This window comes from Neophocaena asiaeorientalis, unplaced genomic scaffold (assembly GCF_003031525.2).
Source record: "Neophocaena asiaeorientalis asiaeorientalis breed wild unplaced genomic scaffold, Neophocaena_asiaeorientalis_V1.1 scaffold119, whole genome shotgun sequence".
Lineage (NCBI taxonomy): Eukaryota > Metazoa > Chordata > Mammalia > Artiodactyla > Phocoenidae > Neophocaena > Neophocaena asiaeorientalis.
The window spans coordinates 3,600,413-3,619,274 of record NW_020175821.1 but is presented as its reverse complement, the minus strand read 5'-3'; the positions used below and the strand labels follow the sequence as shown (position 1 = coordinate 3,619,274).

Genomic DNA, 18,862 nt, shown 5'->3' with positions numbered 1-18,862 from the left:
AAACACTTCCTTTTGGCTATTTGTATATATTTCTTCCCTTATCCCAGTTTTCGCCCTTGTTTATTTAACAAATTAAGAAATTTGAATCTGGTGAGTAGTGTTCATCTCACCAAATGTTAATTGTCCATTCTCTTACTTTAGACAATTCCAAGCTCGAGTGTCTCGGCAAACTCTGTTGGCACTTGAGAAAGAAGAGGAGGAGGAAGTTTTTGGATCTTCTGAACCACAACGAAGCACATTGGCTGAACTAAAAAGCAAAGGGAAGAAGACAGCAAGAGCTCCAATCAGCCGTGTAGGAGGTGCTCTCAAGGGTAAGTTTGTTAAGTGTTATTATGGGAAGCTCTTCGTCTCAGGTGGTAGGCAAATTATGTAAGGAGAACATGTATAAATATATATATGGACATTGTCCTTCTGTTCTGAGTACTAGGTAGCAAAAAAGAAAAGTCTAAGGAGAACTGAGATCACAGTGTGCAGTAACACTAAAACATGTCAGCATTTTGTCTCTTAATTAAGAAAAACCCATTCTGAGGCCCTTATAATGCAAAAGAAAGAGAGAGAGAAAAAAACCTAACCTAATATACAGGGAGCATCTAGAGTTTCTCAGTTTTAGTTGTTAGTTGAAAGAATATATGCAATGATATAGCAAGTATTATCAAAGTAAAGCTTACATGTACCAAATCCTCAAAGAATGTTTTAACTTGGTTTTCAGCTTTTGAGGGGTCAGAAATTGGGCTTTCTTTGTATACCTAAAGATGATCAGTAATAGCTTTTTTTAAAATTCACTGTTTTTTAGGGAAATTTAGGTTTACAGCAAAATTGAGTGGAAGGTACAAAGATAAATAATTATTAACCAAATTTATAGCAGTTAGACATGTAGACCAGATTTTTAAAAGATCTCTTATCCCTTTTCTGATATCAACTTTTAATAATACTCTCCCATGCACCACAACTACTGAGCCTGCGCTCTAGAGCCTGTGCGCCACAACCATTGAAGCCCATGCGCCCTGGAGCCCGTGCTCCCCAATAAGAGAAGCCACTGCAATGAGAAGTCCGTGTGCAGCAACAAAGACCCAACGCTGCCAAAAATAAATAAAAATTAATACTCAGAATGTTCCTTGGAGATCTGAGAATTAGGGTATAAGGAATATAGTCTTAAAGAATATTTCATCCAGATCATGATGAAGCTTGATTCTAATAAGCAGCCTCACTAAAGAGAATACCACTAATAAGTGGGTTAATTTGTTTTTTCTAGATTCAGTACATTTCAGCTGATTTCCATTGAGAGAAAGCTTTAAACTGAAAAATGAAGATTAAGATTAGGTTAGTCTGGTAAAATTAGGCAATGTTAGAATGATGACTGAAGGAAGATGTAGAATTTGTTTCTTGGATATCTATGTATAAAAGATTACAGGTGAGGGAAAAGAGGTAGGGTATAAGTAACATACAGAATGGACTTAAAAATTACTAATTTGATCCATTAAGGTTTTTTAAATTATTATTTAAAAAAATCTCTGATTGTGTGGTAGTAGAAGTAATCTCCTTGACTTGGGAAAGAATTAGGTATACCTTCTTGGGCATCTAAATTGATAATTAAAGATTTTACATGGAGTTTTAATATTTTTCTCTTAGCTCCAAGGCAGAACAGAGGACTCCAAAATCCAGTTCCTCAACAGATGCAAAGTAATTCTAGAATTACTGTTTTTGATGAAAATGCTGATGAACCTTCTAGAGCGGAGTCATCTAGGCCTACAGGGCAGCCATGGATAGCACCTCCTGTGTCCAGGGCCAAAGAGAATGAGCTGCAAGCTGGCCCTTGGAACACAGGCAGGCCTTTGGAATACAGGGTAAGGACTCTTAGATCCAGTTTATTTGCTGACATAACAAAGACTTCAGAGTTAGAGTAGATGAGTATTTTTAGCATCTCTCTTAATTCCTCTTGAATAATTAGGCATGGTCTTCATATGTTGTGTCAGAATGTAAAACCATGGTAATTTTAGTTTTCTTCTTCATCGCCAGCCTCGTGGCAATGCAGCTTCTATGACAGCTGTACCCTCTGTGCTTCCCAGTTTTACTCCATATGTGGAAGAGACTGCACAACAGCCAGTTATGTGAGTTTGGTTTCCAGATATTTTGAGGTGGGAATTATGAAGAGTGGGCAGGGGCACCTATCCTAGTTCCCAAAGACATTTTCTTCTTTGTGGGGATGAAGGTAAACCAAAGTTTTATTTCCTTTACATCTATATTTTTTTGAGTATGTTAGGGCTAAAAGACTATTTGTTAGTATTATTAAGGAATAAACTCAATAGGTTTACATTTACATTGCTGTAGTCAAAGACAGTCACTGTGATTTAAATGAGGTGTTCTACCTTTGTTATTGACAGTAATAAGAAATTATGGCAGTTTTTCCTCGTAACCTGCTTTTTCTTTCTGGATGTCTTTTTCTTCCTAACCCTTGGCATTTCTGTTTATAAGAAAAAATATGATAGATGATGATTAAATAATCAGGCAGTCTGAGATTCAGTCTAATATGTAACATTGTGGAGTTCTAATATTAGGTCGTATTTTGCACCCCATGGCAAGAGTTTCCTCATAACTAAGCTATAACCCTTCGTATATGCTAGGTATGATGTTTGTGTGGGATTTTCGTAGAGTCTTTTATCAGTTGAGGAAGGCTTTTAAGCACGTAGATGCTTGGGCCATTAAAGGTTCTGATCCAGTGTATCTGAGGTGAAGACCAGGTATCTTTAGTTGTAAAAAGGTACATAAGAAAATAAAAGATACATAAGTGATTCTGATCCATTGTCCAGATTGAGAACATCTGCCCTATCCCGATTGAGGTACTTTATGCTTCATTCTTTTCAAACCTATATTACCACTCTCGTTCTTCCCCCTCAGCTGAGAACATTGAATTTCACATCATCAGTTCCCTAAATGCTATATTCCTAACTCTAATTCTTTGGGGTGCTAAACAATGGAAAATGGGCTGTATTGCATAAGTTAACTTCATTTCATACACTGGCTTTGATTTAGATATTTCCACAGACATAGAAAATAAACTTATGGTTACCAAAGGGGAAAGATGAGGGGAGAGATAAGTTAGGAGGTTGGGATTAACATATACACACTACTATATATAAAATAGATAACCAACAAGGACCTACTGTATAGCACAGGGAACTATACTCAATATTTTGTAATAACCTATAAGGGAAAAGAATCAGAAAAAGAATATATCTATAAGTATATATGTATAAGTGAATCACTTTGCTGTACATCTGAAACTAACACAAATCAACTATACTCCAATAAAAACAATTTTTTAATAAAAATATTACATCCTTTAAAAAAAAGATATGGTATTCAGATTTATTTTTACCTATAAGTAATAAAAGCTATATGATGACCCTAACTTACACCTAATGTCCTTCTTCATCATAGTAGTACTCAGAACATAATTGTTGATGGACCATGTAAATTATTTTTAGCCTGTTTTCTCAGTCTTTTTTGTTTTTGTTTTTTTGGAATCGATCACATATAGCCTCACTACTGACATTGTCCCTGTGTTCTGTCAAAACGTAAGAAATAACTCATTTGATCTGTATGGTGAATAATAATTATCTTGCTTCTTTTAGGACACCATGTAAAATTGAACCCAGTATAAACCACATTCTAAGCACAAGAAAGCCTGGAAAGGAAGGAGATCTCCTGCAAAGAGTTCAAAACCTTCAGCAAGAGTCTGAGGAGAAGAAAGAGAAAATGATGTATTGTAAGGAGAAGATTTATGCAGGAGTGGGGGAGTTCTCCTTTGAGGAGATCCGGGCTGAGGTTTTCCGGAAGAAATTAAAAGAGCGAAGAGAAGGTATATGTATTGATCTAGTTCAAGTTTGTAAAAATAACTTAGTTGTAGGAAGATTGAGTTGATATGTTAAGTCTGAGGAAAATTACCCCATTGTGTGTACCTTTATGTGATGCTTCTATGGTTTCTACGTTTCTCCATTTAGGCTGAATTTCCATTGTTGCTTTCCATGAAACCCCTGAGAAAAAATATTAAGCAACTAAGTTTGTGTTCAAAAGTAAAGGAACTGCATGACCAATTCATAATTTCCCTGCAATCGGAGACAGAGTGCTTTTCCTAACATTTCCTAAATATTTCACTTTACTTTTGATACTTCAGCCGAAATTTCTCCCAGGGCTTATTTAGGTTAACATACTCACTCATTTGGATGATAGTTATGTGTACTGTTTATTAAAGACATTATGTTCTTTCTAAGTTAAGGGAAGCTTCACTATAAATTGAAAAACTGGGAATTTGGGGGAAGTGGGAAGTGGTTCTGATTCTGAAGCCTAGAAGTACTTGGGGGCAAGAGGTGTGCAGAATAGGCTGAAAGTAGGGAAGTATAGCATTTGGAGCTTAAGGCATTAGAAGATGCGCGAGAGTACAGAAAAGGAGGTAGGGGAGAGTCCAGAAATAAATTTCATTCATTTAGACATTTTGACTAGGATCTATACCAAGAAAGAAGAAAATTTTTTTTTTTTAAACACAGGCATCCAGAGTAACCTGCTATTGCAGCTCAGCTCACTTAAGGAGACGTGGCATTCATAAGGCTAGCTGGGAAACTTAACCATCAGTTGTAATTTGTTTGAGAAAAAAATATTTCAGAGTTCCAGGTGACAAGTTAGAAGCAAACGTCTGTAAAGCAGACTGTACGTTTGGAATTGCCCTGTTTGTTACATCAACTGGTGCCTTCCAAGGTTGACAGAAGTGCTCTGGGCTCAAATAATACATTGAAAAATGGAATCTACGTGTCTAGGTAGGAGACAGGGAATGGTTAAAAAGCAAGGAGCTGGTTATGTAAAGCTTTCCAAAGTGGGAACCACCACAACAAAGAAGTAGGCTAGCAGAGTAGCCAAATATGAGCTGGGAAAGGAGCTAGGTACTTAGATTAAAACTACTGCTACCTAAAGGGAAGGCTCTAGCTATGCCAAGTATATACAGGTAAAATAGTACATTTTATTCTCAACTAGCCAAAGAAGGACCTGAGCTAGGGTTAGTTGGCATTTGAGTAGTTAAAAAAAGTATTGACCTTTGAGGATATTTTAATACTCATTTCCTAAACTTGTCTCTGAATCTAGTTTGTAGTCTTATAAATCCTTATGCCTATAAGAAAGAGGTTTCTTCTTATATTGAAAATTAGCTTCAAAGATTGTTGCAGACTTTCACTCTCAGGTAGGGATGAGAAATGAGGAAGCCACAGGTTGGGCCTAAAGACAAGGCTGTTATCCTTTCTTACCATTGCTACTTCCAAACCATATTCCCCCTCCTCCTTCAAAAAGCTTCTTTCGGATTCATGTCTTCCAATTTTTTTTTTTTCTGCCTCTTGAACCTCCTTAGTGTTCTCACCTCAGACTTTTTAGTCACTCCCTGTCACTCATTAACTGACTAAGCACCTGGCTCATATCTTACTTTCTACTCCCTACATCATCCACTATACTGTATTCACCTGGCAGAACCTCAACCCTGGTTAAATCCAGCTCTCTGCTCACACTCTGTATCTGCATCCAAGTATTGATAGTTTAAATGTAGCTGGAGAAAAATGCCACTGTGTGCATCGGTCTCGTTTTTTTTTTAATTGGGGTATAGTTGTTTTACAATGTTGTATTGGTTTCTCCTGTACAGCGAAGTGGAGTTCCCTGTGCTATACAGCAGGTTCTCATTAGTTATCTATTTTATACATACTAGTGTATACATGTCAATCCCAATCTCCCAGTTCATCCCACCCCACACTTTCCGCCCTTGGTAGCCATACGTTTGTTCTCTGCATCTGTGTCTCTATTTCTGCCTTGCAAACCAGTTCATCTGTACCATTTTCCCAGATTCCACATATATGCGGAAATATATGCACATATATTCCACATATATGCAAATATATACAATATTTGTTTTTCTCTTTCTGACTTACTTCACTCTGTATGACAGTCTCTAGTTCCATCCACATCTCTACAAATGACCCAATTTTGTTCCTTTTTATGGCTGAGTAATATTCCATTGTATATATATACCACATCTTTTTTTTTAATATATAAATTTATTTATTTTTGGCTGCATTGGGTCTTCATTGCTGTGTGTGGGCTTTCTCTAGTTGCGGCGAGCAGGGGCTACTCTTTGTTGTGGTCCCCGGGCTTCTCGTTGTGGTGCGCGGGCTTCTCTTGTTGCGGAGCACAGGCTCTAGGCACACGGGCTTCAATAGTTGTGACATGCAGGCTCAGTAGTTGTGGCTCGCAGGCTCTAGAGCACAGGCTCAGTAGCTGTGGCACATGGGCTTAGCTGCTCCGTGGCATGTGCGATCTTCCTGGACCAGGACTTGAAGCTGTGTCCCCTGCGTTGGCAGGCAGATTCTTAACCACTGTGCCACCACATCTTCTTTATCCATTCATCTGTTGATGGACATTTAGGTTGCTTCCATCACCTAGCTATTGTAAACAGTGCTGCAATGAACATTGGGGTGCATGTGTCTTTTTGAATTATGGTTTTTTCTGGGTATATGCCCAGTAGTGGGATTGCTGGGTCATATGGTAGTTCTATTTTTAGTTTTTTAAGGAACCTCCATACTGTTCTCCATAGCAGCTCTATCAATTTACATTCCCACCAACAGTGCAAGAGGGTTCCCTTTCCTCCACACCCTCTCCAGCATTTATTGTTTGTAGATTTTCTGATGATGCCCATTCTAACCGGTGTGAAGTGATACCTCATTGTAGTTTTGATTTGCATTTCTCTAATAATTAGTGATGTTGAGCATCTTTTCATGTGCCTCTTGGCCATCTGTATGTCTTCTTTGGAGAAATGTCTATGTAGGTCTTCCACCCATTTTTTGATTGGGTTGTTTGTTTTTTTGATATTGAGCTGCATGAGCTGTTTGTATATTTTGGAGATTAATCCTTTGTCCATTGCTTCGTTTGCAAATATTTTTTCCCATTCTGAGGGTTGTCTTTTCGTCTTGCTTATGATTTCTTTTGCTGTGCAAACGCTTTTAAGTTTCCCTAGGTCCCATTTGTTTATTTTTGTTTTTATTTCCATTTCTCTAGGAAGTGGGTCAAAAAGGATCTTGCTGTGATTTATGTCAAAGAGTGTTCTTCCTATGTTTTCCTCTAAGAGTTTTATACGGTCCAGTCTTACATTTAGGTCTTTAATCCATTTTGAGTTTATTTTTGTGTATAGTGTTAGGGAGTGTTCTAATTTCATTCTTTTACATGTAGCTGTCCAGTCATTTTAAATTCTTGACCACAAGTCTCAAATGAGCATTTACCAGTGCCTAACAATCATTCTAGTTTCCTGGTAGGTGAAGTTCTTCTTTCTGCTAAACAACTAATTTAATTTTCTTTCATATTTTCAGATCTGCATCCCTGTCCCTCCTCACCTATAATCTCGTTTCTAATTTCATTGAGAAAATAGAAGGAATGTAATGGTAACTCCATTTTCTTCCACCAAATCTGCCATATCTGCAATCTGTACCTATACACTCATTCTTTCTGTTAAAATTAATGTTTCCCTGGGGCTTCCCTTGTGGTGCAGTGGTTAAGAATCTGCCTTCCAATGCAGGGGACACGGGTTCGAGCCCTGGTCTGGGAAGATCCCACATGCCACGGAGCAGCTGAGCCCGTGTGCCACAACTACTGAGCCTGCGCCCCTAGAGCCCATGCTTCGCAACAAGAGAAGCCACCGCGATGAGAAGTCTGTGCACCCCAACGAAGAGTAGCCCCACTCACAACTAGAGAAAGCCCATGGGCAGCAATGAAGACCCAACATGGCCAGTAGATAAATAAATAAGTAATTTTTTTTAAGAAATTAATGTTTCTCTGTTCCTATCAAAGGAGTGGCCCTTTTTTCTTCCCCTTCCAGCATTTTCCCTTTTTACTAAACCATTCTCACTCATTTATACATATATACTCTAATGTCTCCATTCTTTAAAAAAAAAAAAGAAAAAGAAAAAATCTCCATTATCCTCATATTCTTCTCTAGCTACTACCCCGTTTCTATACTCTCTTTCACAGCAAAATTTGGGGGCAATTGCAATCATCTTTTGCTGCCTATTATTTCCTCAAGCATCCCTTCTATTCCAGTGATCACGGTGACCAGAAACCTCCTTTTTGCCAAATCTTATGGCTCTTTCTCAGTCCTGATCTTTATTGACCTCTTGGCTTCATTTGGCACAGTTGATGAAATACTACTTTATGAAATGCTTCTCTTGGCTTCTTCCTTGATGTGTATTCCCATTCAGTTTCCTTTACTCCTGTTCTTCTCATTCAGGACCTCTTCCTGAGGCCCAGGGGAGAGTTCTGAAGTATCCCAGTTATCTTTTCTTTCAACAGCTATCTTTAGGTAATAGATTAAATACTGTTTTCAAGCCATGGACTCTCAAATTCATATCCCCATCCCTGACATTTCACCTGAACCGCAGACTCACATTTAGTTGCCTGCATCTATTGGCTATCCTAATAGACATTTTAAACTCAACCTAAGCAAAAATAGTTACTGGGACTTCCCTGGTGGTCCAGTGACTAACATGCTGCACTCCCAATGCAGCGGGCCCTGGTCCGATCTCTGGTCAGGGAACTAGATCCCACGTGCTGCAACTAAGAGTTTGCATGCCACAACTAAATATCCTACATGCCTCAACTAAAAGATCCCGCATGCCACAAGGAAGATCCTGCATGCTGCAACTAAGACCTGGTGCAGCCAAATAAATACTTCAAAGAAAAACAAAGTTGGTGATTTCTGTCACAAACCACACCCCAATATGCAAGTGTACCACAGGCTTCCCTATCTCAATAAAAGGCATCCCCATGCACGCAGTTGGTTCGAGCCAAAAAAAGTCCAGAAGTCATCTCTGATCCCTCTTTCTTTACCATTCCCCCACATCTAATGAATAAGCCTATCAACTTTACCACCAAGAAATTTCATAAATCTTTCATTTATCACCATTCCCATTATTACCTCAATCGAAACCACAGTCTTTTAGCTGGACTACTGCAATTAGACTTTCTGCCCTCATTCTGGCCTTAACACAGTCCATTTTATTCACAGCAAATTATCTTTTTTAAAAAGTCAGAGCATGGGTTTCCCTGGTGGCACAGTGGTTGAGAGTCCGACTGCCGATGCAGGGGACACGGGTTCGTGCCCCGGTCCGGGAAGATCCCACATGCCGCAGAACAGCCGGGCCCGTGAGCCATGGCCGTTGAGCCTGCGCGTCCGGAGCCTGTGCTCCGCAACGGGAGAGGCCACAACAGTGAGAGTCCCGCATACCGCAAAAAAAAAAAAAGTCAGATCATGTCACTCCTTTATTTTAAAATTCTCCAGTGTTTTTTCATTGTCTTAGAATGCAGTACAGCGTCTTTACCCCTATGTGATTTGGCCGTTGCCTACCTCTCCAACCTCATCTTTTACTTTGCTCCCTCTATCTGTGCTACAACCATGTTGGCCTTCTTTTGGATCCTTGAACACAATAATCTTGTTCCTGCATTAGGACCTTTGTGCCAGCTAGTCCTTTGGCCTAAAATCTTTCCCCAGATCTTTATATGACTGGCCTCTTGTCATCCAGGTTACAGCTTTCTAATGTAACTTTCTTAGATGATCTTTCCTGATCTCTGGTCTTAAGTAGCCCCTGACCTCCATCCCCCTACCCAGTGACACATTCTCACATCACCTATTTAGTTTTATTTTTAAAACTGATTTTTCTTGTTAATTTCTGTGTTTGTCTGTCCCAAATTGAACGTTAGCATCACATGACCAAGGACTTTGTATTATGTACCACTAAAACCTAAATTCTTAAAGTTGTGCTTGGCACATAATAGATATTCTATTTTTTATTGACTGAATAAATAATAGAGACCTTGGGGCTTCCCTGGTGGCACAGTGATTGAGAGTCCGCCTGCCGATGCAGGGGACACGGGTTCGTGCCCTGGTCCGGGAAGATCCCACATGCCGCAGAGCGGCTGGGCCCGTGAGCCATGGCCACTGAGCCTGCGCGTCCAGAGCCTGTGCTCCACAACAGGAGAGGCCACAACAGTGAGAGGCCCGTGTACCGCAAAAAAAAAAAAAAAAAATAATAGAGACCTAGACCTCAAGTTGAGGGCTTTGCTCCATTTGTATCATTCTCATCTGTAATATTAACATACGTTGAGGACATGAGCCCCAAAGACAGTTTTTGACAGGATAAATTGCTATGAGGAGTAATGCCTCAGCCAACTTCACTGTTTCTAGCTGAGCTACTGACCAGTGCAGAGAAGAGAGCAGAAATGCAGAAGCAGATTGAAGAGATGGAGAAGAAGCTAAAAGAAATCCAAACTACTCAGCAAGAAAGAGCAAGTGATCAGGTCATTCTCTTTTTCAATACATACAATTAATGCTTATTGAAACAAATTTAAACTATAAAAATATAGAAAGTAAAAAGTCCTGTCAGACCCACTCAGTTTCTGATAGTTTCTTTGCTATTAGTATCAGTAAAGTTGAGCAGGAAAGTAATTTTAACAGGTGACTTCAAATGGAATTTGTGGCATATAAGTGATGCAATTTATTGACTATTGACTTCTTAGTTATACTCTAAATCACTATTCTGTTACTTCTTACTTTAGATTTTTATTCTAGTTATGTTCCATTAAAATGAGATTAGCTAAAGAAATTTAGTGTGTATTCCGTGCCACTACTCAGTTGAGTACAACAGTACCAGTTTATACTGGGAACGTAAATTATTGGGAAGAACTTTTGTGGTACAGACATTTTATATGGTTAATATATGTCTAGGGGAAGAGTATAGTAAAGTTAATTTTGGCACTAAAACTTGAGAATAGGTAGCATTTTCTATATAGGAGGGACACATTGATTTTGTTTATTTAATGCAAATAGCAAGAAGAGAAGATGTCTACAAAGGAGACAGCTGAACTGCGAATTGTTTCAGAGTCTCAGGAAATACCAGGAATGGCTCTATGCAATTCTGTTTGCCCAGTAAACTCTTGTGCCAGGTAGGACCGCATTGGTGGGAGGGATGGTGCTTATAGGAGGGCATCTAGAACTGACCTTTGACTCTCTAGTGACTTGAAGTCTCCTTAACTTTTATAGTATTGAGACATGATTTTTCCAAGTCTTTGTCACAACATAAGCTTTGATGCTGATGAGGGAGGTCTGGGTGCTGGCTTTTTTCCATTAAAAAAAATACATGTTTCTTATAAAAACAACCAAATAATTTTTTAAATGATAATACCACCCATTTCTACTACCAAGAGATGACTAGTATTAACATTGGTATATTCTTATTTATTGTTTTGGTTTTGTTTTATAAAAATGAAAGCTTACCATTTTGTAATCTGCTTATACTGTTAATGTAACTTAACATCTGTTATCAAATATAATTCTATGACAATTTTAATGACTGAAGATTCTATCTTAAAGAATTTGGTTTAATGGTACTAGAATATTTTCTTTATCTTAGAGTGAAGAAGATTATATTTAATAAAAAGACCTCTTGGACTTTTAAGAATTAAATAATTCTTTCTGTGGGTACTTAAGCACATGTTTTAAAACAAATTTCTTCACAGGGAAACTTCACTTGCAGAAAACATTTGGCAAGAACAGCCTCATTCTAAAAGTGAGTTTTATTTGACAATCTCATGAAGAACTTATCGGTACAAATGCATTATATAATAAGTGTAAATACTTTTCTTGATTGTGGTAAAAGGATTTGAAAGAAAGCAGAGGGAGGGACTAAGGTACTGTTTTATATTTGAATCATGGAATTCAGTTATAAGCATATGATTCAAGATATGTTAGACATTTGAAAGAATATTTTTATAAAATAACTCATTGCTTTAAAATATTTGGTTTAAATGTAATTTAAATTTATACTAACTACAAAATAATCTTCCACTTTAGTTAGTGTACTCTAGCTAAGCATATCAGTAGTACCCAGCAGCCAAGAGTGGAAAGTGGTTTTTTGGAAGAATGAGGGGCGAAAGCTTAAAACTAAAGTTATTTTATATTCAAATTTGTTGTCTTTTCAGAAACATGTTAAAAGTGGTAGAAACATGAATATCCATCTATAAGTAGTTAAAAAAATTCAGTAGAATCTGATTAAACCTCTAATTCTAACCATTAATTTATAGGAAATGCAAAGCATAGAAGAACATGTGAAACAATATAATTGGCAAAAAAATCCAGCATTATGGGGCAAACAACCCAGTTTCTAAAATAAAAAATTAATAGCAAAACCAAAAACCCTATAAAATAAAAGCAATTTAAGAGGCATTTCAACTAGTCAACAGTGTATGAATCTACTTTGCATTCCTAATACAAACTTTCTAGAAAGTTTTGGTAAAATGTGAAACCTCTGACTGGATATTTGAATACAGAAATTGTCAATTCTTATAGGTATGATCATGTTTTGAGATTATGCTTTTTAAAAAGAGGCTATCTCTTGAAGAAATATGTACTAAAATATTTACATATGCAATGATACGGTGTTTTGTATTTGCTTCAAAATAATCCAGAATTGGGTTAGGTTTGGGGGAGTAGTAGTGGGAAATAAAGATGACACAAGATCATCCATGTTTAGGTAATTGTTATTAAATGATGTCTACTTTTATATATTTGAAATTATTTATTATAAAAGATAAACAAAATTGTCTTTATGCTTTGAAACAGCAAAAATGTTAATTGACCTAGTTGTCTTGAAGAGTAGGGCATTTACTCTTAAGAGTGTAAATTTAGTCTCTCTTTCTATAGGTTCCAGTGTACCTTTCTCCATTTTTGATGAATTTCTCCTTTCAGAAAAAAAGACTATCAGGTTTGAGGGGTTTTTTGGTTTTGTTTTGTTTTGACAATTAGAAGTTTTCTCTTATTGTAAATGAGGATGAAATAGGGGGTTACTGTTATCTATGTTAAGAGAAAAATTGCTAAATGAAATATGTCTTTTTCCAGTCCTTCTGCAGATCCCCCACGGGTTTTAGCCCAACGAAGACCACTTGCAGTTCTCAAAACTTCAGAAAGCATCACCTCAAATGAGGATGTATCTCCAGATGTTTGTGTAAGGAGCAATATCCCTAAGTTTATATAAATGGACTAGTGGATAGTTTCATTCAATTCTCACAAAAGTTTAGGGTTAAAATGAAAATTACTGGCTTGAAATAAGCACATGAAAAGACGCTCAAAACCATCTGTTATCAGAGAATGAAAATCAAAACCACAGTGAAATGTTGTACACATGCTCTAGGATGGCTATAGTCAAAAAGACAAAATAACAAATGTTGGTGAGGATGGGAAGTAACTAGAACCCTCATACTTCGCTGGTGAGAATGTAGAATGATGCATCCTCTTTGGAAAACAGTTTGGCAGTTCTTCAAAATGTTGAACAGAGTTACCATATGATCCAGCACTTCCCTCCTAGGTATATACCCAAAAGAATTTAAAACATATCTTCACACAAAAAGCTTTACATGAATGTTCACAGCAGCATTTTTCATAATAGCCAAAAACTGGAAACAACCCAGTGTTCGTCAACTGATGCATGGATAAACAAAATGTTGTGTATCCATACAATGGAATATTATTAAGCCATAAGAAGGGATGAAGTACTGATATATCTTACAACATGAATGAACCTTGAAAACACTGCTAAAATGAAGCCACACACAAAAGAACACATTGTATGATTCCATTTATGTGAAATGTCCAGAATAGGCAAATCCATAAAGACAGAAAGTAGATTAGGGATTTCCAGGGGATTAGGGAGAGAGTGGGTTGGAGAGTGACTACAAATGGATATGGTGTTTCTTTTTGAGGTGATGAAGATGTTCTGGAGTTAGATAGTGGTGAAGGTTGCAAAGCCCTATGAATATACTAAAAACCACGGAAATGCACACTTTTAAAGGGTGAAGGTTTTGGTATGTTAATTATATCTCAGTTTTTTAAAGTGGGGAAAAATCACTGCCTTGAAAGCCAAGGATCTTATAAAATGTTTATGAAACATTGGCAATGAAAGAGTTATGTGAACCAACCTTTTTTTTTTTTTGTAGTAATGTTTTATTTTAATCACTGTGGAGTAGTGACATGATAATACTTAGGATAAAAAAAGACCCTGTGTAGACATTCAAGACAAAGTAAATAAACTTTATCAGTGACATTTCATTGAAGTCTTAAACCAGCATCTGGAAACTTGTCTTGAGATTGAAGGGAACTGAGTATGTTTAATCTGAAGACTTTTAAGAGGAGACATGATCAGTAGCTACAGTGATTTAAAACACTGATTTAAAACAGTATATTCTCCACATCCTAGGGAATGACTCAAACATGTTTTTGTTTACTTATTTATTGAGGTATATTTTATATTCATAAACTGCACAAATATTAATTTTTATATATGTGAATATCTGTGCGGTCTTCACCTATGTCAAGATACAGAAAATTTCCAGCAACCCCGAGGAACCTCGGGAGCCATTTATGACTAAAGGTGCTCAGGCCCCATTCCAACTATACTGAATTGGAATTTCCAGGGATAAAACCCAAGCGTGTATTTTTATTTGTTTTAAATTGTTTCCCAGGTAATTCTAATATAAGTAATCCACTGACTGGTATGAAAAGATAATGATGTAGAAGAGTAAGTTTTACATACTGTGTTCTGGAGAATATCACCAGAGAATAGATGGATAGGCTAGATTTGGAGGTAGTGGTTCTAGGTTCAGCTGTTCAAGGATGGACTAAATTATTAAAGGGGTAAATCTCAATCTAGTTTTTTTGTCTTAAACCTTTTACTTGAATTTTGTTAATAGGTACCTACCAGGATTCTTCCCCCTACAAAAAAAAAAAAAATTAAAGTGTCTAAACTAATAAGGCCATAAGTAGAATTTGTATAAAATGTATTCTTAGACTGCAGACATCTATTTTACTCTAATCTTACAATTGTTTAGTTTCACTTATTGTTTCTTCTAGATGTATCTCACCTCTACTAAATAATGTTGAGTCAGAAATTCAGAGTATATATCATATTGGTAATAATCTAGAAAATTAATATCTAGTATCTATAAGGGTTAAATGAAATAGGCACTTTTGTGTACTTCAGGTAAATGTATAAAGTGGTACAGTCCCTCTGAGGGCGGTATGTATAAAGACACTTAGTGTTCAATTACCTTTTTGACCTGATAGTTCTACTTTTATGAATTATTCCTAAGAAAGTTAACATATTCTTAAAGATTTAAATCTACAAGAATATTTAAAATAGTTTTATGACAGTGAAAAACAGGGGATAACCTAAAACATTTGGTCAACTTCGGATAAACCCACAATGTTACCATCATGTTTCTAAAGCATTTTTAATAGCACAGAAAATATACTAAAAAATATAATGAGAAGGAATAATATAGACTAGCATAGATGCTATAATTTCACTTGTTTTAAAACCTCTTTTTTAAATGCATAGAATATGCTTGTGCATGTATCCTACCAGATGCATATGGTCATAGCAGTTGCCTCTGGGGAGTAGTAACTGGAGTGGAGACGTCAAGGGGAATCAAGTGTGGAAAGGAGACTTTTTCACTATATATCCTTTTAAACTAGTTGACTTTTTAAAACTATATACCTGTATTACTTTTAAAGACAAAGGCGTATTTTTTTTTATGGCGACAAAGGCGTATTTTAAATGTTTTCCATTATTTTATACTTTTTTTCCCATATTTTCTACCATGGTCATGAATTACCTTTAAGAAATAAAATAGAAATTAAACATTTGTCAAAGAAAAAGACTTAAAAGCTAGGAGGATAGCAGATTATTGGAACATATTCTAGGCCAAAGCCAGAAGAAAAATAGCATTAGTCCTCTAGTTCCCAGGTGAAATTGGTTGGGAAAAAAACATTGTCCAGTATTTTTCCTTTGTATGGAGAATCCTCACAGTGTATTTTTTGATGAAATATAATTTGCTGTTTTCATAATACAAAACCTTTTTCCTCAAATGTAATGATGTGCTTTTTAAATTTGTCTTTCTCTAGAGATTCTGATATGATGCTTTTGCACCCTGTGTTAAAAATCACTTATCTAATATGTATCTCTTTCACTAAAAAAGATAGGCCATTCATATGCTCACTGAAATGTTTGAGCTAAGTTTTTTGTGGTTTTTCAGGATGAATTTACAGGAATTGAGCCCTTGAGTGAGGATGCTATTATCACAGGTTTCAGGAATGTAACTATTTGTCCTAACCCAGAAGACACTTGTGACTTCGCTAGAGCAGCTCATTTTGCATCCACTCCTTTTCATGAGATAATATCCTTGAAGGATCTCCCTTCTGATCCTGAGAGACTGTTGCAGGAAGAGGACCTAGATGTGAAGACTTCTGAGGACCAGCAAACTGCTTGTGGCACTATCTACAATCCAACTCTCAGCATCAAGAAGCTGAGGTGACTGGTGATTATAGGTTGTACAAATCAGGTTGTTTGAGGGCTTTCTTATTCTGTGTGTGCTTGTCAGTTATAGCAATCAATTATGAAGCTTTTACTACCTGCTGGGTACTGTGCTAAGTGCTTTACCTGACAGCTGGGCTCCTCCAGATAAAGTGTTAATGGGATTTAGTAACTGATTTGATTCTAAGGGTTAAAAGTAAACTTTGCCAGTTATGGTATCTTTGAGAAAACTCAGCAAAGTACCTGATTGGTAGAGACGAGGCATTTATTTTTCCTTTAATATTGAGGTTAAAATAATGGTAGAGTAGGTTGATGCTAATTTCAAATAGGCAATTAGAGACATGTTTTTGGGTTTTTTTAACATCTTTATTGGAGTATAATTGCTTTACAGTGTTGTGTTAGTTTCCGCTGTACAACAGAGTGACTCAGCTACATGCACACGTATATCCCCATATCCCCTCCCTCCTGTGTCTCCCTCCCACCCTCCCCATCCCACTGCTCCAGGTGGTCGCAAAGCACTGAGCTGATCTCCCTGTGCCATGAAGCTGCTTCCCACTAGCTAGCTATTTTACATTTGGTAGTGTATACATGTCAGTGCTACTCTCCCACCTCGTCCCAGCCCACCCTTCCCCCTCTCCATGTCCCCAAGTCCACTCTCCACATCTGTGACTTTGTTCGTGTCCTGCCCCTAGGTTCATCAGAACCATTTTTTTTTTTTAGATTCCGTATATATATATGTTAGCGTACACTATCTATTTTTCTCTTTCTGACTTGTATCACTTTGTATGACAGACTCTAGGTCCATCCACCTCACTACAAATAACTCAATTTCATTTCTTGCCAGTACCATACTGTCTTGATTACTGTAGCTTTGTAGTATAGTCTGAAGTCAGGGAGCCTGATTCCTCCAGCTCCATTTTTCTTTGCAAGATTGTTTTGGCTATTTGAGGTCTTTTGTGTTTCTGTACAAATTGTGAAATTTTTTGTTCTAGTTCTGTGAAAAATGCCAGTGGTAGTTTGATAGGGATTACATTGAATCTGTAGATTGCTTTGGGTAGTATAGTCATTTTCACAAAGTTGATTCTTCCAATCTAAGAACATACTATATCTCTCCATCTGTTTGTATCATCTTTAATTTCTTTCATCAGTGTCTTATAGTTTTCTGCATACAGGTCTTTTGTCTCCTTAGGTAGGTTTATTCCTAGGTATTTCATTCTTTTTGTTGCAGTAGTAAATAGGAGTGTTTCCTTAATTTCTCTTTCAGATTTTTCATCATTAGTGTATAGGAATGCCAGAGATTTCTGTGCATTAATTTTGTATCCTGCTACTCTACCAAATTCATTGATTAGCTCTAGTCGTTTTCTGGTAGCATCTTTAGAATTCTCTATGTATAGTATCATGTCATCTGCAAACAGTGACAGTTTTACTTCTTCTTTTCCCATTTGGATTCCTGTTGTTTCTTGGTCTTCTCTGATTGCTGTGGCTAAAACTTCCAAAACTATGTTGAATAATAGTGGTGACAGTGGGCAGTCTTGTCTTGTTTCTGATCTTAGTGGAAATGGTTTCAGTTTTTCACCATTGAGGACGATGTTGGCTGTGGGTTTGTCCTATATGGCCTTTTGTGTAGAGGTAGGTTCCCTCTGTGCCTACTTTCTTGAGAGTTTTTATCATAAGTGGGTGATGAATTTTGTCAAAAGGTTTTTCTGCATCTGTTGAGATTATCATATGGTTTTTCTCCTTCAATTTGTTAATATGGTGTATCACATTGATTGATTTGCATATATTGAAGAATCCTTGCATTCCTGGGATAAACCCCACTTGATGATGGTGTATGATCCTTCTAATGTGCTGTTGGATTCTGTTTGCTAGTATTTTGTTGAGGGTTTTGCATTTATGTTCATCAGAGATATTGGCCTGTAATTTTCAATTTTTGTGACATCTTTGTCTGATTTTGGTATCAGGGTGCTGGTGGCCTCATAGAATGAGTTTGGGAGTGTTCCTCCCTCTGCTATATTTTGGAAGAGTTTGAGAAGGATAGGTGTTGGCTCTTCTCTAAATGTTTGATAGAATTCGCCTGTGAAGCCATCTGGTCCTGGGCTTTTGTTTGTTGGAAGATTTTAAATCACAGTTTCAATTTCAGTGCTTGTAATTGATCTGTTTATATATCCTATTTCTTCCTGGTTCAGTCTCAGGAGGTTGTGCTTTTCTAAGAATTTGTCCATTTCTTCCAGGTTGTCCATTTTATTGGCATATAGTTGCTTGTAGTAATCTCTCATGATCCTTTGTATTTCTGCAGTGTCAGTTGTTACTTCTTTTTCATTTCTAATTCTATTGATTTGAGTCTTCTCCCTTTTTTTCTTGATGAGTCTGGCTAATGGTTTATCAATTTTGTTTATCTTCTTAAAGAACCAGCTTTTAGTTTTATT

At 36.9% G+C, this 18,862-nt stretch overlaps 1 protein-coding gene across 1 annotated transcript in view; it reads left to right on the top strand.

Annotated features, from left to right (window-relative positions):
- The window catches only part of BUB1B (BUB1 mitotic checkpoint serine/threonine kinase B), a 54,224-nt gene that overhangs the window by 20,627 nt on the left and 14,735 nt on the right, over nucleotides 1–18,862 (top strand). Inside the window, exons 6-15 of the mRNA XM_024732503.1 lie at nucleotides 142–311; nucleotides 1,630–1,844; nucleotides 2,017–2,108; nucleotides 3,633–3,859; nucleotides 10,259–10,371; nucleotides 10,901–11,016; nucleotides 11,590–11,639; nucleotides 12,773–12,833; nucleotides 12,968–13,073; nucleotides 16,159–16,433. Coding sequence (XP_024588271.1) covers nucleotides 142–311; nucleotides 1,630–1,844; nucleotides 2,017–2,108; nucleotides 3,633–3,859; nucleotides 10,259–10,371; nucleotides 10,901–11,016; nucleotides 11,590–11,639; nucleotides 12,773–12,833; nucleotides 12,968–13,073; nucleotides 16,159–16,433 — 1,425 coding nt within the window. The remainder of the gene's footprint in view (nucleotides 1–141; nucleotides 312–1,629; nucleotides 1,845–2,016; nucleotides 2,109–3,632; nucleotides 3,860–10,258; nucleotides 10,372–10,900; nucleotides 11,017–11,589; nucleotides 11,640–12,772; nucleotides 12,834–12,967; nucleotides 13,074–16,158; nucleotides 16,434–18,862) is intronic.